This window comes from Grus americana, chromosome 2, assembly GCF_028858705.1.
Source record: "Grus americana isolate bGruAme1 chromosome 2, bGruAme1.mat, whole genome shotgun sequence".
NCBI lineage: Eukaryota > Metazoa > Chordata > Aves > Gruiformes > Gruidae > Grus > Grus americana.
In genome coordinates this window covers 98,582,135-98,594,727 of record NC_072853.1, presented here as the reverse complement: position 1 = coordinate 98,594,727, position 12,593 = coordinate 98,582,135, and the positions used below count along the sequence as shown (strand labels likewise).

At 42.8% G+C, this 12,593-nt stretch overlaps 1 protein-coding gene across 5 annotated transcripts in view; it reads left to right on the top strand.

The window, feature by feature from the left end:
* Positions 1-12,593, top strand: part of JARID2 (jumonji and AT-rich interaction domain containing 2) — a 225,449-nt gene that overhangs the window by 197,185 nt on the left and 15,671 nt on the right. For all 5 annotated transcript variants that reach the window (XM_054813974.1, XM_054813977.1, XM_054813973.1 and 2 more), the window contains exons 8-12: positions 2,485-2,984; positions 8,169-8,261; positions 8,701-8,819; positions 8,982-9,052; positions 9,851-9,965. In XM_054813974.1, the coding sequence (XP_054669949.1) occupies positions 2,485-2,984; positions 8,169-8,261; positions 8,701-8,819; positions 8,982-9,052; positions 9,851-9,965 (898 nt within the window). The remainder of the gene's footprint in view (positions 1-2,484; positions 2,985-8,168; positions 8,262-8,700; positions 8,820-8,981; positions 9,053-9,850; positions 9,966-12,593) is intronic.

Genomic DNA, 12,593 nt, shown 5'->3' with positions numbered 1-12,593 from the left:
TTCCATTGAAGTAAGTGGGAGTTTTGCCAACGACTTGTGTAGGGCCAGTGTATTAAATGCATACCTGAAGATTTAAGATTTCTTTTTTAAAATGAGCTTGCTCAGCAGCCAATTAAAAAATATTCCTAACTTTGTGAAATTAAGACAATTAAAAAAAAAACCCAAACCAAACCACTATTTCTGTATAACAGGTGCCAGGTCTCTTATTTAAGTCATTTGCTATAGGTGCTTATAAATGGGGTTAAAACTCTTTTTTTTTTTTTTCTTTTTCTTCTTTTTTTTTTTCTGCCTTCCTTCAGCCTTTCAATGAAAGTTTAAATAACATGCGTAGGTCATTCCAGGAAAACATCATCCTGAGATAGAAATGCTTCCAAAAGTTATGACTGTGTGAAATGGAATTATAATTGAGACCATTTTGTAAACCTTAGCTGTAGCTGGCCCTATGAAGGATCTGCCAGGCTCCGGTTGAATGATGTGCTACTCGAGCTCTAATATTGCGGAGTGATTATGAGCGCTCATTCCATGATGTAGGAGAAAATCACATTTCTTAAATGGTTCATAAACAGTGTTGAAACTAGGACCTTAAGCTGGGTGTGTGCTATTTGTCCCACAGGAGAACACGTATAACATTAAACCTGGACCACGCTTCTTTCGAAGTTAGGAGTATGTTACTCAGCTTTATGTAGGTTGCTAAATCTATTGGGATGGAAAACCATCTTGAATTATGCCTTCAGCTTATTTGTGAACCGTGTATATAAAACACTAGACCAAAAAAAGTAACAGCCTGTAATAGAGGCCAGCCTCAAAGTTGTTTTATGGGGAAGATTAAAGAGGATAGCAAGAAAACCTTTGAAATGTAGGTTATTTTTTCCAATGATGTTGGCCTTTTCTCAGCTTCAAGACTTAACCATTTTGACCTCCCATAAAATAAATTATTAAACTGAATAAATCTGCTGCCTCATGGCCCTGCCTCCACCCACGTCATAGTCCTCAAAGCCTTACCCTTGTTTTTGGCCGCAGCCAAAAACCTTTCCCCTTCTTTCACACCTTTGCCCAGTGCTGTGTGGGCAGCATTAGCAAGCAGCCTCTGGCACTGCTCCACCTTAGCTGCAACCGTTACTCCAAAACGTTGCGCACAAGTTTACAGTGCTGAGCTTCCCTCTGCACTGGATTGGCACGAGTGGTGGAAGAGGGGAAAGCAGAGGGAAGAAGGAAAATTTGGATCAGCTATGGAGCATCTGAGATGCAGCACAGCGTAGTTTGAAGAAAGCAATACTGCTTGCACTAGCAAGCAAGATGATATGACTGGCCCTTAAGATGCTGTAGCTGTGCATCTGACAGTAAATATTTACCGTAACGCTGCTTCTTGCACTTCTCTGTTGTATAACAGCATTTGTAAGTGCTCTGAAACGGCTATGACATAATGATTTTTTACTTTTCTCAAGGAAAAAGAAGGAGGAGAGAGAATGTGGAGGCAGCAATGTTGACATGAGTTTTGTATTAATTCTCTTTTTTCCTTCAGCAGTGCCCTGTTGAATTGTAGGTGGTCTTTGGTCTGTTTCTTCACTCTTTCTGCTGATGATTTATTTCTGTGCTTTGAGAGTATTTATGATGTTTCTTTTATTGTTCCTCATCCATTTGGCTGCTTTTTATGCTGCAGTTTGTATAATCCTCCATTTTTATTTTTTGACTGGAGTGTGAAATATGCTAGTCATCTTAAAATATACAAAAACATAATGGAGTATAAAATATGGATGGCCTCAAACTGGAAGAATAATGTGTCTGGAATAATGTGTGCAGTTGCAGGCACCAACCCCAAACAACCCCACCTCCCTTGGTTTTTTTTAAAGGATTTTTCTACCTGTAGGGAAATGAATGATGTTACTGTACTCCTTTTAAATACTAACTATATTCAAAGTATTGTGCAGACATTAGATGATCGATGTTTCACCTCTAGAAAGGATAGGTACTTGTCTTTTTGATTGCCAGTACCCATCTTGACACTTGTTTTGCTGCTTTCTGGTATAAACCAGACGTGGGACTGGTGGTAGGTGAGGGGGAGGGTGGGAGTGTGTGGGCTTTTAAAGAGCTGGGCAACTCTCATCTCCCTGACCACTGGGTTGGGTAATGACCAGGAAAAAGATGTGTATCAGAAGATAGCTGAGCGTGCTCTGAGAAGAGAAGGGAATGAAACTCAAGGAGGAGAGCAAATTTAACCGTAGGGAAGGCTATTGCAAGTAGCAAAATATGATCTGCTGAATGAATTAAGCTAGCAAAACAGTGGCGCACACTTGTCTTTAGCAGGAGGTGTACAAGATAGGGACAGTCCTGCTCTGGTGCCCAGGTGACCGGAGCTGTACGGGTGGCATATGCCGTATGTGCCCAGCCTGGTAGCACGCTTGACGTGAGCTGCCAACAGCTTTCCTAATCTGCTCCTGTGTTTCCCTTTCCCCTCCTCTGCTGCCTGGCATATGTGGACCCCAGGAGGCTGCGAGCTCGACCTGGCCTGCTTCGTCCAGCTGATCAACGAGATGGGGGGGATGCAGCAAGTGACTGACCTCAAGAAATGGAACAAGCTGGCAGATATGCTGCGCATCCCCAAAACTGCACAGGACAGGCTGGCCAAGCTGCAAGAAGCCTACTGCCAGTACTTGCTCTCCTACGACTCCCTCTCCCCCGAGGAGCACAAGAAACTGGAGAAGGAGGTCTTGCTGGAAAAGGAAATCTTGGAGAAGAGGAAAGGACCTTTGGAGGGACATTCGGAGAATGCCTACAAGTTCCATTCCTTGCCCCGGTTTGAGCCCAAAAACGGACTCATCAACGGCGTGGTTCACAAAAATGGCTTCCGCAACAAGTTAAAAGAGGTCGACGTCCCACTGAAGACGGGCAGGCGGCGGCTCTTCGCTCAGGAAAAGGAGACCACGAAGGAGGACGAGGAGGAAGAGGAGGGAGTTCTTAGCGACTTACACAAGTGTATATACAAGGTAATGAGGCAGGCTCTGCTGATTTTGTTTTGCAGAACTGATGATGCTGTCATCAGGGTGGCAGCTGGGTGCAAACCCTGCTGGCTGGAGGGAGCTGATGGGCTGCAGTGCCACCTCCAAGGCAGCAGCGCAGCTGGGCAGTCTGGTGGCTTTATCCTGACCTGCCTGGCTCTTGCGGGATGTCTGGAAAAGCTGGATGGTGTTACTGTCATGACAAGATGCACTGGGCTCTGCTCCCCTTCATCTCCTTGTGAGAGTTCCCTGAATAGCTCTGCCCAATTATCCTTGCAGGCACACTTTTTATTTTCATTTTCTAGTGACATTTAAAGTAATGTTCTGCTTTCTCATTCCTGCTTCTTGCAAGTCTCTTGTTGAGCGAAGTAGCGCTCCACATCAAAACTAACATCACTAGAAATACTACTACATTTAGAAAGGGCAAATTGAAATGCAAACAATGTTTTCATCCACGATGCCAGATTTTGCTCAGCACTAACAGTCACATGGATGCTTAGTCCTCCACATATCAAGTACATCCATTTACGAAGGAATGCTGACTCTTTCACTGTATTTTATTTGGCAGTCTCCTACTCTGGAGCAGGACTTGGCACTGCAACTCACAGTGTAATTTTGAGTTGCGTTGAATTGTGTAGCTGTGCTCCGAGAGAAATATAGCGTTGAGTGTCTGTGCCCAGTAGAGGAATACGCTGTTCTTCCCCTTCCAGTCTCGCTTCCATCACCAGGAAATGAAGCCAGATAGCCCAGAGTGGCTTATTGTTAAGCTATTTAGGGACTGCATGAGCTCATGACTTGAGCTTTAAAAGGTTTCTTTTGCAGCCTGTTGTGATTTGTCAGCCCAAAAATTCTTTTACTTAGGGACTCCGGCCTCAATCCCACCTTTGAAAAGCACTCTCTTTGCCATGCTGCTGTTGGAGAGCAGCTTATCTAATGACAGCAGCATTTGTGAATAGTCAAGTGGCATTTCTGTGCTTAATATCCTGTGCTTAATGATGTTAAATGAAAAATTTGATACAACTTACTCTGACTGCTGTATGAACAACCTCCAGCTTAGTGGGGAAATGCCTCCATCTTCTTTTCCAGTGCAAGTCCCAAGTTAAAGTTTAGAAGATACAAAGTAACTCAAAAAGCAAGACTGGGATTTTTGATAAGTATCCTAATAAGACTTAGAAAATAAAAAAAGGCAAGCAAGCAAAGTGCAGCTAGTATAACCAGCCTGAGTCTGCTGAGCCCCAGGCCTTTACTCCAAAAGGCTGAGAGCTCCCAAATTGCTGCTGCTGCCCAAAAAGCACTGGCCACACTAATAGCATCAGACCCTGTATGAGTCCAGCAATACCCGATAGAAATACTTTCGTTCTGAGCATAGAAGCTGTTAGAGACGAGCATTGCTGAGACTGCAGGCCCCCATCCACCAAAGCAGCTGCAGCACACGGAGCCGTTCAGGCAACGCCTTGGGTTGTCCGCCGTGGTGCCGGCAGCTTCCCGAACACTGGGGCTTGCCAGTTTGAATCTCATCCCACTCTCCTCTCTGGTGCAGAGACTGAGGGCTGCTGTCACCGGTGATGGACCGGGGAGAAAACAGGGAAACAAATCTGCAGAAAGATCCATGTTACGAAGTGCCCTGCGGGATGCCTGGTCAGTCTGAGCGCAGAGAGAGTTCATTTTCACAGCACTTGGGGGAAAGCTCTGTAGAAGGACTGATGCGTGAGAACTGGTTATGTCACTTAGAACAAGCCTCAAGACATAGAAATAAGAAATTATGCAACAATCTTCATGCACCAGAGTAGCCCACAAGGCTTATAAAATTACTATAGTTCGTCACTAGGCTTTTTAATAAGACTGAGGTGAGGTGGTGCTGGCTTATGGATTTAAGCAGAGGGTACTTCATGGCACTTTATGAAACAAGCCTTTTAATCCTGCATTCTCTGTTTTTCTTGAATGATGGTATCTTGCTGTGCGTGTGTCCGTGGAGGGGGGAGTGTTCTTTACCTGTTAACATGTTTCTAAGAAAATTTGAAATTTGTTTAACAGAACATGTCCTCGTGTTACAGTTTCCACAGATGATGGCATTGTAATCGTTCCTTTCTAAAGCACATTGCTAATTCCAATTAAAAATAAAAACCACAAAACCAAAAAAACCAAACCCCTACCCCTTTGATAAATGCCCAGGTCAACAGATTGAGGGCTGGAGGAGAAGATCACAATCATATGGCTGTAGTCCAGGTTAGGCCATAAAGCCTATGCTTCAGACCATGAAGAGGCCATACATTTAGGATTTCACACAGTAATTTCTGCAGTCAGCACGTGCTTGAGCTGGAACATGATTTTAGAAAGAGACATCCAGTCTTCCAGGAGCAGTTACCACCATATCGCATGTCAAGGTTAGAGTAAATCTCCTTTGTGTTTGGTTGACTTTCTGCCAGCGCTCCCAAATTATTTTCAATGTTGTTCCTTTCCAGGCTGTAAAGCCTGCTGTGCTTTTAAGTGTGTGCTGCAGGCTGCTGCGCTTGCTTTCTTTACTCCTAAATGTATGGCTTTTCTACCTAATAAAATGCCATCGTTTGTAAGTACGTGAAGTAAACTGCTGCCATCAAAGAAGGATCTGCTGCAAGATTTTCACTCTTCTTTCCCCAGTTTTGGCTCTGAAAATATTTTAAAAATCTGTACTGGAGCTGACTGAAAACAGCGTTTGTTTCCATACAGAACAAACTGAAGGCTTATTAGCAAGCCCGTTAGAGAGACACGCAGAAGATATCACCAATGCAAGTTTTGTCAGCCCTCACATGGAACTATCCCAGAAATCTCACGCTGAGCCCTTTTCAGCCAGAGACGCAGCTTTTTCAGGCTCTGCTTAACAGAAGTCCCTCCTTCCCGCCTGTGACTATTGCAAAATCTCTGTATTCTGCTCATATTTATGGTTGCTTTAATGTCTTTAATATTTGTAGTGTTGCAGTGTCCTTCTCTGTGCCTTCCCTCCAGGCGTGGTGGTGGTGGTGATGCTCTGGATTGGCTCTCATGGCCGATGCAGAGGCCATGGAGAAGAATCAGGACAGGATCTAGGAAATTTTGTTCCTTAAACCTTCCTCTGTCATATTGTTGCAGAAACAGAGTCTCTGCTCAGCAGCATGAAGCTCCCAGGACAGTTGTGGAACTGTTGAAATATTTTTTGAGGGTGTTGAAAAGGGTATTTTACTCTTCAGCAATTAATTTTGTGTTCTGGTTAAAATGCTCCATTACAGCATTTTAAATTATTTTCTGAGTTGGCATTAGAAAATTTTACGAGATCCCTCAGATTAAAAAAACCCAACCAACCAAACAACAAAGACAACAAAACCCCCTCAACCATTTAATTTGTGTTACAACTTTAAGGAGACTAAAAAGATACCACATTCTTGATAGAGGAAGAACGAGTATGTGCAATTGTAAAGGGCTCAACTGTTCGGTTTTTCTGCTTTTTTTCTTGCTTGCTGCATATCTGAAAAATGGAAAGACACGGTTAATCTTGGAAGATGACTTCTTATTCTTATTTTTCTGTGTAAGACGAGAGGAAGAGGCACGTAACTGAAATGAGGAAGCTGCTGCAGAGCATGTGTTGGTTTGTGAGCGGTGAAGTCTATGCTCCAGTGTGACGACTGTTGGTGCTGGCCCTGCGTTTTACGAGAGGTTTTGTTGTAAAAGGCTGCCTCAATAAATGATTCATGAGGGCATTAAAAGATGAAGGAAATTGCTTATTGTATTGCAGAGCATCTAACTCTGAAGTTTATGGGAATCAGAGGGCCCCAGGCCCCGGGCATTTCACAAACTTTTTTTGTTACAGCTAATTATGCTGCATTCAATTAAAAAAGTGACAATGTTACAATCGTAGGAGCATGGCAAAGTGATAGACTTGGCCTCTGGAGGAAAAGCTGCTTGTATAGTTGTTTCGAGTTTACTCTTGGGCACAGTTCTTAAATAAATTAAACCCAAGAAAAGACTGAGGTGGTTTGGCATATCTGTTTCATAATTGAAAAACTAGAAAGGTAATAGTCCAAGTAATAAAATGTTCATTTATGTGGAATTTTTAAGTCTGTGGTTGCTCAGATGGGCAACCAGTGGACACGATGTTAGAGGAAGGAGTGGTAGATCCGGTGAGGGGGCAAAGATATTTTCAACTTCACGTTTACAGAGTGATGCCAGTCTCTTCCTGCAGCAATGGCCGCAAACCAGTATGGCCACAGCAACTAGTGCGGCACCTGCCAGCTCTCGTGGCTCACAGCTTCTTAGGATGTTTCTTCTGCCCTGGAGCAGAGAAGGGGATAGGGGTGTTCCTGTCTGGGCATACCAGTATGTCTGGGCCGAAAGGAGCAAGTGGGTTCTCATGCTCCTGCCTTCAAAACCTTCAGAGGATGCTTCCCAGAGCATCTGGTATTATAAATATGTGTGAAAGCAGGTATTCAGAAACTTAGGTATAGCTCAAGCAGAAAACCAAGTCAGATCCTCTTCTCGTCCAGCTCCTGCAGCAGTGCCAAGAAAGAGTGCACTTATTTGGCAATTCTACTGTGTTTTACTCTTCTCAGTCTTGTAATAACAGGTCCTGGTTCCTTGCACTTGAACTGCTTTTATTGAATTGAGCATAACTAGATTTTGTAAGCAGGTGATCACGGTAATCTTGGTAAACTCTACTTTTTGTGACCCCCTTCCGTCAAATACAATACTAGTTTGACGCTGAATGTTTCTGTGAATTTCCTAAGTCTTTTTCACCTGTTTCTCTGTGTGTAAAGAGTGTGGTCCTTTGATCACCTATTGGATTTGATTGTAAAATGCAGGTAGGGTTACCTACTGGGTCCTTTGCAACCTGTCGTAGAAAGCTGGGCCGTGTCCATCTTCTGTATTTATCAGACACAGAGAGTTGTGCTGGACAAAGCAGTGTGTGTGGCTTTCTGGGAACATTCAGTTGGCCTTTAGGATGGTTGATTGGGTGATTCGATGTGATTAAATTTCTGTATCTTTTGAGGTATTTTTTCTCAGATAAGAGATGAGCTTTAGACCCACACGTATACTGGAGACATTGTCGTCTTTGCCCCTGTGGTGATCTGGGATTGAGCACGTAAGGAAAAGAGTGAGGCCAGGGGGAATGGAGGCACATTTTTTTTTTATTTTCACTTTTAATTTTATTTTCTTTTTCCACAGGGTAGGTCTGTTTCTTTAACAACCTTCTACCGAACAGCAAGAAACATCATGAACATGTGCTTCACGAAGGAGCCTACAGTAGCTGAAGTAGAGGTGAGGCCAACACAAGGGGTGATAAAAGTTTGTATTTCAGGGGATTGAGTATGGGGATTCAGTATAGTTGACGTTCAGGCATTACCATAAGGAGTTTAAGGCTGTCTAGTGTGGGAGAAAAATAAACGGTTAGACAGACGTGGTACTGATTCTTCCTTTTAAAATTTTCTGACATATTTGAGAAAAGTGCTGATGAACTGAGGGGAGAGAAAGAAGTCTTAATCTGTCATGTGCTGAAGGACAGGAGCCAAGAGGATCTAAACTCTGTCTTCCCAATTCATTGTTACTTTTAAGTATTTATATTCTCATTTTCAAGCAGTGTTTTATGTTGAATTATATTGAGGTCATGAAAGCCCTCTAAATTTCTGGGATTTTTATTTTTATGCGATATACCTTGTTCAGTGAATTAAAAATACATTACTGCTTTCTCTTACCACAGCAAGAATATTGGCGGATAGTGGAACAGAAAGATTGCCACGTAGCAGTGCATTGTGGAAAAGTAGATACAAATACCCACGGGAGTGGCTTTCCCGTGGGAAAATCTGAACCATTTTCAAGGTAAGATCACCAAATCCACTCACTTTGTCGACTCATGCCAGCTGCCCCATCGTGCTGAGTGGAGGTGGGGGCACGAGGCTGGCGGGGCAGCTTGGCGCTGGGGGTATTGGCACTGGGAATGTGCACTGACATGTGTCTGCCCCTCTGTCACCCCTCAAACAGGCATGGGTGGAACCTCACAGTCCTTCCTAATAATACAGGATCCATCCTGCGACATCTTGGTGCTGTGCCTGGTAAGCAAGTCTCTTTTCTATGTTTCCAGCAGGTCTAAGTGTCCTCTAAATGTGGTGGTGTAGTCACTGAAGTCTTCTCCCTCTTTCTGGCCCCTCTGTTCACTGGCTGACCGGGTAGACACACAATTGTATGTAGCAGGTGGCATTTAAAGGAATGAAGGCAGGTGTGCAGATAAAGAATTAATGAATACTTGAGGCCGTATACCTGGGAGGCACCAGTTGTACTTGCAGTATCCCTTTCTTTTACTGCCAGTACATCAGAGTTCTTGCTTTGTGTCAGGGTGACGAAGGGCAGAGCCGTGCAACTTCCTTACTTGCAAACCTAGTCTGTAGTGCTGGGCAAAGCAGCACACAAGTTTTTTTAAATTGTCACGAGCGCTCCAGCTGCATACATGCCGTTGCAATTTACTGGTAGAAACATTAGCTGAAAGCATAATTCAGTCTCCTGTGCAGGTGTTGAGCCTGAACAAACCAATTGGGAAACAGGATACCTGTTTACAAGTACATGTACGCTTGACAACTTGAATTTGTAAATTCTCTAAAGAATAAAAATTTTTTACAACTATTAGAAAACAAATATGTTCAAGAGCACTGTTATTGGCTGGTCGATATTTTTTAGTAGAAAATGCTGAATTTGTTAAATTATTCTCTGTGAATTACTCACTCTTATAGGAGGACTTAAAACTTAAGGGTCAGCTCGCAGATAGAACAGGATTTTCAACTGAAATGCCCTCTGGAACTGTCTTTTAATTAGAAACTGCAGTTACTCAAAACTCATTTTCAATCTCTTTGTTTTAGGAGTGACAATTCCTTGGCTAAATATTGGCATGGTCTTTTCTACCTCATGCTGGTCTCGAGACCAAAATCACCTTCCATACATTGACTACTTACACACTGGTGCTGATTGCATTTGGTAGGTATTCCTGTGTTTTGTTTTCTTCACGTACTCTGCAGTGACTGTAGGCTGGTGTTAACAGCAGCTTGTGTAGTACGTTTTGCATGAATGAATCTGACCTAGAAGGTTCAGTGTGTGTGATTTCAGATTTAATGGGAAAAAGTAGTATAAACTTAAGTCATGAAACACCCTTTCCTGGAAGAAAACTTTCACTTCATCTTCCACGCTCTATTCTGAGATATTTAGCAATGAACTGTTTCTGCTTGACATAGGGTTTAATCTATGGAAAGTTTTCATGACATGGAAGCCACATAACAGGTAGTCAAGGTAGGCTTTCCTTAGGTTGACAGACACACGCTTGTCAAGCTAGCTCCATATTGTCACCTGTAAAATGATTGAATTCATGCTCTGACTAAATAGGCACTGCTTTCTTATTTTACGCAAAATATCTTAAACTTGGTATCTACCAGGTCCCTAGTATTTTCTCTCATTAATTTTTTTATTAGTATATGATAATCATTTAATATGATTATACACATCATTCTGCTGTCTCAGTGTGGACATCACTGGTTAGAGGCTAGCTACATTTCATATTTTGTAGACACTTCTTAACACTCAGCTTACCAGTGGTTTTGAAAGTGGTGAATCCTTCCTGAATTCAGTGCATACATACTACTACAGAGGATGATGAGTTAGATTGCAATGGAAGTACAACAGCTAATGGAGGGATTAGAGGAAGCAAGTGCTGCTGGCATTGGTGTTCCTACCTAAGGGGATCATCAGTGAGAACAATGAATGATAAGCAATGTAACTGTGTTTCTTGATTAGAGAAAATGCAATAAATGGAGAAGAAAAGTTTGTTGAAATGGTGCTCTTGCCAAGGTGAGAAGCTGGTTCCTTTTCAGCAGTTCCCTTTTTGAACCCTGAGCTATGGAAGCCTTTGGCTCCTTGTGTGGAGTGACAGGAGAAGGCCTGCAGGACCCCTGATGCATCCAGGAATCCCTGTGGTGGCAGTGGCAGTGTCAACTGCACTTCATTCACCTGCAAAGTGTGTACTTCAGCCCTTACCTTTAACCTCCGTATTTCTCAGCTGGTGCTGATGTCAGCAGGGCTGACCCAGTGGTCATTCGGAAAGCTCACAGCCCAGAAAAAAGGATTTGAAATCTTACAGGAAACCATTAAAGCAGGAGTTCCTCTCTCTAAGTATTTTAAGTTTGTGAAATGTGTGTGATCATACCAAGGCGTAAAGTTAAACACTGGATTATGCTGCAGACCTGGGAGTTTCTGTCACTTTCCATCATGGACATTTCATGGCTCTTCCCTCTCTTACGTGAATCAGGAATGTCTAATCTTTTATAATAATATACTATCAGAAGAAATTGCTAAGCAAGGTACGTTGTCCTCAATGTTAGGTGAATCTGTTTCTCTCTATGACATTCATCTAGTCCTAAATGACAGTAAATTCCAAACAGAAGACGTTCAGGAATGCCGTAATTAAGTTCTGAGGCCACTGTTTGTACTACGCGTGTCAAAACATGTGCCTTGAATGAAAAGACTTGAATGCAGCCAGCCAGAGTTTTAGGAAAGGCTACTCTTTCTGGTTTTCCAAGCCAAGAAGAATAAAACCAAAGAAGCCATTTACTTTTTCTTGATGGGCTTGCTTATTATACACATAAGTACGTAGCTTCAGGTGTACTCGTGATGATTGCCTTGATGAAACATGGATAGTAAGCAGGAATAACTCATAAGAAGGAAGAAGCAAAACTCCTTTGTCTGTAAAAGCTATTATTTGGCAAGGCTGCCAGGCTGAAGTGTCAGGCTAATATGCATTATTAACTCATTATAATTTTTAATATTGCAATAAAGTACCCAACTTTATTGAGGAAAAGATTAATTTAATAACTCTAGGTCTGGTGTAATATCTGGAGTAGCCCTGACAGCACTGCATTCACTGGCTTTTTCAGTGATAACAAAGCAGGTGACTGGGCACCAAAGCTCTTCTCTGTCTTGCCAAGTCCACTCAGCATCCAGAATTCTTCTCTTCCAAGGACAGATCCCTGTGATGCTAAAATCAGTGGTGCTTCATTTACCTGTAGGTTGCTCAGGTCACTGTCTAATCTCTCAGATTTACCTCCTGAAGAGGAAACACAGGAGAACTCAATTTTCATGCAGGGCAGAGGTCAGTGACCTAACCTTTTTATTCAGGAAGAATCCTCAGTGCCCGTTAAAAGCAGAAAATCTTCTTCTGCCCAAGACACTCGGAAGTCTATGCTGCCTGCTCGCCTCCCATTTTTATAGGTACATGAAGAATTGCGAGTGAGTGAAATTACAGTGTGTGCCTCAGTCCTGCCGGTAGTCAGATAGTCCTGTGCACTTCTGTGCTGCCCCTCCTCTTCGCACATCCTTCCCGTGCTTTTTCCCCGGCCTACCTTGTGAGGGACTGCGTGCTTGAATCTTTTGGCTGTTACAGCTATATTTTCTGATTCTAAAAGAGTGGGCTCTGCTGTGTTCTGAATTTGAATTTAAAATATTTTCATCACCATTTAAAATCTGTTATTGTAGTGTAACTAGAGTAATACTCTACACACATACAGCTGTTCTGCAGGTGTCACTGTTAGCAGTGCAGGTACTGCGAAGGATTTGATA